The sequence below is a fragment of the Rattus rattus genome, chromosome 18, assembly GCF_011064425.1.
Source record: "Rattus rattus isolate New Zealand chromosome 18, Rrattus_CSIRO_v1, whole genome shotgun sequence".
Lineage (NCBI taxonomy): Eukaryota > Metazoa > Chordata > Mammalia > Rodentia > Muridae > Rattus > Rattus rattus.
The window spans coordinates 49354794-49359616 of NC_046171.1; the positions used below are offsets into that span (position 1 = coordinate 49354794).

General features: G+C 54.8%; 1 protein-coding gene across 1 annotated transcript; it reads left to right on the forward strand.

Moving 5' to 3' along the window:
* The first annotated feature begins 369 nt into the window (after positions 1-369).
* Positions 370-4190, forward strand: LOC116887051 (CD99 antigen-like). Its single transcript, XM_032888542.1, has 8 exons — positions 370-451; positions 802-855; positions 1296-1328; positions 1517-1594; positions 3209-3259; positions 3474-3518; positions 3707-3820; positions 4025-4190. The coding sequence occupies exons 1-8, from the start codon at positions 370-372 to the stop codon at positions 4039-4041; spliced, it is 474 nt and encodes a 157-aa protein (XP_032744433.1). The 3' UTR covers positions 4042-4190.
* The last annotated feature ends 633 nt before the right edge of the window (positions 4191-4823 follow it).

Genomic DNA, 4823 nt, shown 5'->3' on the forward strand with positions numbered 1-4823 from the left:
AGGACCCCCGACCCTGTGCATCCATCCTGACGGCACGGTGCCCATGACATCACTTTCTGTTTCCCTAGCACGGCCGGGCGAGGATAGAGTGTTGGGTTTTCTAAGTGCCCAGGGCGGAGCCCGGGGGGGTGATCTCTGACCCCCCTGCGAACCCCTGGGCGACGCCTGTGATCCCCGGGCGACGCTGGCGAGTCACACGGGCGGGACCCGAGCGTCTCCACAGCCCGGGATGGGTCAGGGAAGCACCACGTGACCCGAGGGCGTGGCGGTGGGCGTGGTTGGTGAAATGGGAAGTGAGGTCAGTGGGAGTAGATATTCTGAAACCAGGACTTTATTTTGATATTTTAATACTAATGAGATGCTAATGAGATGCTAATGTTTACTGTTTATTTCCTCCGCCCTGATGACTGCTTAGGTGATGATGACTTCAGACTGGACGATGCCCTGGAGGGTGAGCGGTTGGGACCCGGCTTCGGGTGGGCGGGGCTTTCATGATCTATGCCTTATTTACATAAGTTTTCCGGGAATTAAGTAAGATTTGCATAAATTGATATGTAAATAAACTTGCATAAATCTGAAAATTTCGATCTGAAAATCCTGTCCTCACCCCAATTATGCAAATTAATGTGCAGTGACCTCAAGAATATGCAAATCGGCCGACAGACAATGGCCTCCATTTAAAAATGGCTTTATTTTACCCGACCCCCAACTTCCTGTTCCCGCCCTGACTTCCTGTTCTTGCCTCAACGTCCGATTTTTCACCCTGACTTCATGTCCCCACGCCTGACTTCCTGTCCTCAGACACTGACAAGAAGCCAACGCCCAAGACCCCGACACCCAAGAAGCCATCCTCAGGTGAGGCCCAGAGTCAGGGAGGCCACGTCCACGAGGACTGTGGGGCGCTGACTCTCACTGTTGCTTTTGGTCTTCCTGTTATTGGTACACGCATTTCCTCTCTTTATTACCCCACTTCCTGTCCTGCTCACACACTTTTTGTTCTGGCACTTCCTGTGTACAGCTATGAACTTCCTGTCGCCTGCACACCTACTTTCAGCCTGAGGCAACGCACTTCCCCTTTCCCCTCTTGCACTTCCTGTTTCCTACCCAAGCACTTCCTCTTGTCCTTCAACCACTTGCCTCTGCCGAGCGAGCCCTTCCTGTCAGCTGCACACACCTCCTGTCACATCCTGTTGTTTCCTCACACACTTCCTGTTTTCACTCACACTTCCTGTGACCTGTACCTACTTCCTGTTACTTCTTGTCTGACGCATGCACTTCTTGCCACCCCCCCACAGGAGACTTTGACCTGGAGGAGGCACTGACTGGCGGTGAGGGCAGAAACCAGCTGGAACAGGAAGTGGCCCGGGGGAGGGGAAGGCGATGGCAATGGGGGCGAGGCCGAGGGTCCCCAAGACAGGCCTGGGTTGGGACTTTCCCAGGTTGGGATGGGGGCAGGACCTCCTAGGAAGGGGTTGGGGTGTCCCTAGCGGCCTCACTTCCTGCCCTGCCCACCCAGGTGCTGATGAGGATCCCCGGAGGCCAGGAAGCCGGCCCAAGCCTGATCCGAAGCCACCTGGGCCACCCAGAGACTCAGGTGGGCATGACTGGTACAGGCTAAGGAGTGGGAGTACATGCTAATGAGGGAACTGCATGCTAATGAGGGTGAAAGGGCGGGGCCTGGGGCTTGTGTGGGAGGAAATACACAAGTTTATGGTAATTAGCCACAAGAGTGCTAATCTATGGTGAACATGACACTGCATGCTCATTTATGCTAATTAGCCTGATTATGCTAATCTGCCAGAGGAAAGTGCTTATGCTGACTGTTGTACCAAGTGTATATTCATGCAAATTAGCCAAAAGGGAAGCCAGCATGCACTGAGAGTATATGGTAACTTATGGTAATCATCCACTGGTTTATGATAATTTTAGGGTTGTCATGATTTATGTTAATATGCCACTGACGGTGGATCTGTGTTGACTGAGAGCATGCATGCTAATTCATGACTTATGCTAATTTACATTAGTTGGTTATTTTACTCTAATGAGCCCATGTGCATGCTTATTTATGGTCCTTGGATGCTTATTGCAATTTATGCTAATGAACCACGGTAATGCAGATCTGGTAACAGGGCACATATGCTAATGTATGCTTATGAACCCTGCCCTAGGCCTTCTCGTGCTAATGACCCACAGCTTGCTGACCTAACTACCTGCTCGTCTATGTTAATGAGGGTTGGCATCCAACCTTTATGCTAATCGGGTCACCTGGATCATTGATGACGTCTTGGCGATGAAATCACACAGCACTATGCCAATGCCCCTCCCCTTGTGCAGATTGCTCGGCTCCTCCGTTGGGGCCCCACCCTCAATGCTAACGCATGCAAACGCCTATGCTAATTTATGGTCATGACACTCATCCCGGCCCCCCTCACCCAAGCCAGGTACGCTGACCCATGCTAATGAGCGACTTACCCATAAATGTCTTTCCTTGTGTGTATGCTAATATATGCAAATTAGGCATGGCCCATCTTGGTCTCTACCCTATGAGGATTTGGGTGTCAAGCTGATTTATGAAAATCGGATGACCTCCTCCTTCCTTTCTGTACCTCAAGATGTATTATAATTTATGTAAATCGGGTCCTTTGGCCCTGTGTGCATTGTAAATTATGCAAACTAAAAGCCTTTCCTTTGCTCTTCATAGCACCATTTGTTTATGTTCACCATTTTCATGCTAATTTATGCAAATAACGACCTGAGCTGTGTTGTAATCCATGTTAATTTATGGTAATTCCCATTAGGCCTTCCCTCACTGTAAAAAATAATCTATGCTAATTTATGCAGATTCATGCTAAAATGCTCACTGCCTTTCCTTGCACATTTGGTATTTATGCAAATACAGCATCCTTTGGCCCCACTCAGGACCTCCCTGATCCTTACATGATCTGTGGGATGATGTCACAGGTGTGGGTGGGTACAGGTCACTCATTGGCCAAGGAGGATGATTGGGCGGGAGAGGAGGAAGGTGCATTCAAATTAATGCAAATTTATGTAAACTTGATGCCTTCTCTTCTTGCAGGCCTTTGCATTATTAATCTATGCTCATTTATACAAGCCAGGTAGTTAGCCGCCCTACCCAACCCCTATTAAATCCACCCTAATTTATGCAAGTTTATACTAATCTATGCTGGCATTGCTGCCCTTTCCCCAGGAGGAATCTCTGACCGAGACCTGGAGGATGCGGCTGGACACGGGGGACGAGGTGAGGCCCTGCCTCTTCCTTTCTGGGAGACCACGCCCTTCACCCTGTGGCACCGCCTGCTCTATCTCCCACTCCCACCCGTCCTTGTGTTTGCCACGCCCCTTCCCATGACGCACCCCCTAAGTCTAGCCACAAGGCTGAGTGGGCGTGGCCTGGGAGGCTGAGTGTCCCGCCCCCACGCCCACCTTGTGCATCATGGGAATTTTTCCCACAGGAGGCGGAGCGGGGGACCGCGGTACTGATGGGGCGGAGTCGGAAGGTAGGAAATTCCGCCCCTAAGGGAGCGCCCCACCCACCCGCGACAGGGATGACGTCATCCCTTGGGCACAGGAAGTTTGTCCAACATCGTAAGAGGAAGTCCCCCCCCTTGTATGCTGATGACATCATGTGAGGGCAGGAAGTCCAGCTTTATGTCTAGCCCAAGTACCCCTTCTCCCTTACCCCCAGGCCAGCCCCAGGGCCTAATCCCAGGTGTGGTCGCTGCAGTCCTGGCGGCGCTCGCGGGGGCTGTGTCCAGCTTTGTAGCCTATCAGAAGCGGCGCCTGTGCTTTCGGGAAGGCGGTGAGAGGGGTCGTAGGGGTTGGGGGGCGTTCGTGCGAGGTCCTGGCGGGTGGGTCACGGAGTTGGGCGAGGTCACCCGGAGTCAGGGGAGAGGGAGGGGACCAGGGTCATGACCCCTAATGGCAGTGGTGGAAGGGGCGGGGATTCCTGTTCGCCCAGGCCCCGCCCCTCATCCGGAGTCTCCCACTGGCCCCCACCCCACAGGCTCCGCCCCCGTCTAGGCTGACTGACCTGCGACCCAGTTGACATCGCCTGGACCCCGGGCCCCGCCCCCCAGGTCCTAGAATCCACGCGGGTCGCCTGTAGGGGGCAGGGTCGGGCCGGAGGGTGGGCTGGGCCGGGGATCAGAATAAACCAGTTCTGCCCCTGAGTTTGACTCCGCACAGTGCCTGTCAATCATCCGCCGCCAGGTGTGGAATCTCGGGTGGGCGAGGGGCGGGGCGTTGACTCAGCCGTCAGTCAACGCGTAAGCCACGCTCCCTCAAGTCACTTGCGGCCTGAACCACACCCACCTCCAATGATTCTCAAGCCCTACCCACTCCCTGGTCAGTGAAACTCGTCACCCCGCACCTCAGGCTCCCAAGCCCGGCGCACCACACTCGTGGTCATTCCCCTGCTGTAGATTTTCCATTTTTATCCTCTCTCGGAGCATCACCATCGGGTGGGCGGGGCCTCGCAGGCGTTGACATCGTAGTGGGGGCCTCCCCGGGCTTGGCCGGACGCATGGGAACTACAAGTGCTCAAGCCAGTCGGGCTGGAAAGTCTGAGTGCGGTGGGCGTGGCCTTCGCGGGAGTGGGCGTGGCTGACCCCTGACCCCGGCTGCGCCCCAGTCCCCGACTCCCCATTTGCACCCCAGAACCTGGAGCCTACGCCGACCCAGTGGTCCCTACACCCCCGGCCATGGCGACCTCGCGCCGAGACCCCAGAGCCAGCCCGGCCTCCCGCCTGCCGCTGCCGTTGCTGCTGTTCCTTGGGGTCCTCGTCCGAGTCAGGGGTGAGCGA

Coding starts and splice junctions, on each gene's coding strand:
- LOC116887051 (XM_032888542.1), top strand. CDS start 370: ATGCTAATGTTTACTGTTTATTTCCTCCGCCCTGATGACTGCTTAGGT. Junction 1,329..1,516: donor GGAGGAGGCACTGACTGGCG/GTGAGGGCAGAA, acceptor CTGCCCACCCAG/GTGCTGATGAGGATCCCCGG. Junction 3,260..3,473: donor GGCTGGACACGGGGGACGAG/GTGAGGCCCTGC, acceptor TTTTTCCCACAG/GAGGCGGAGCGGGGGACCGC.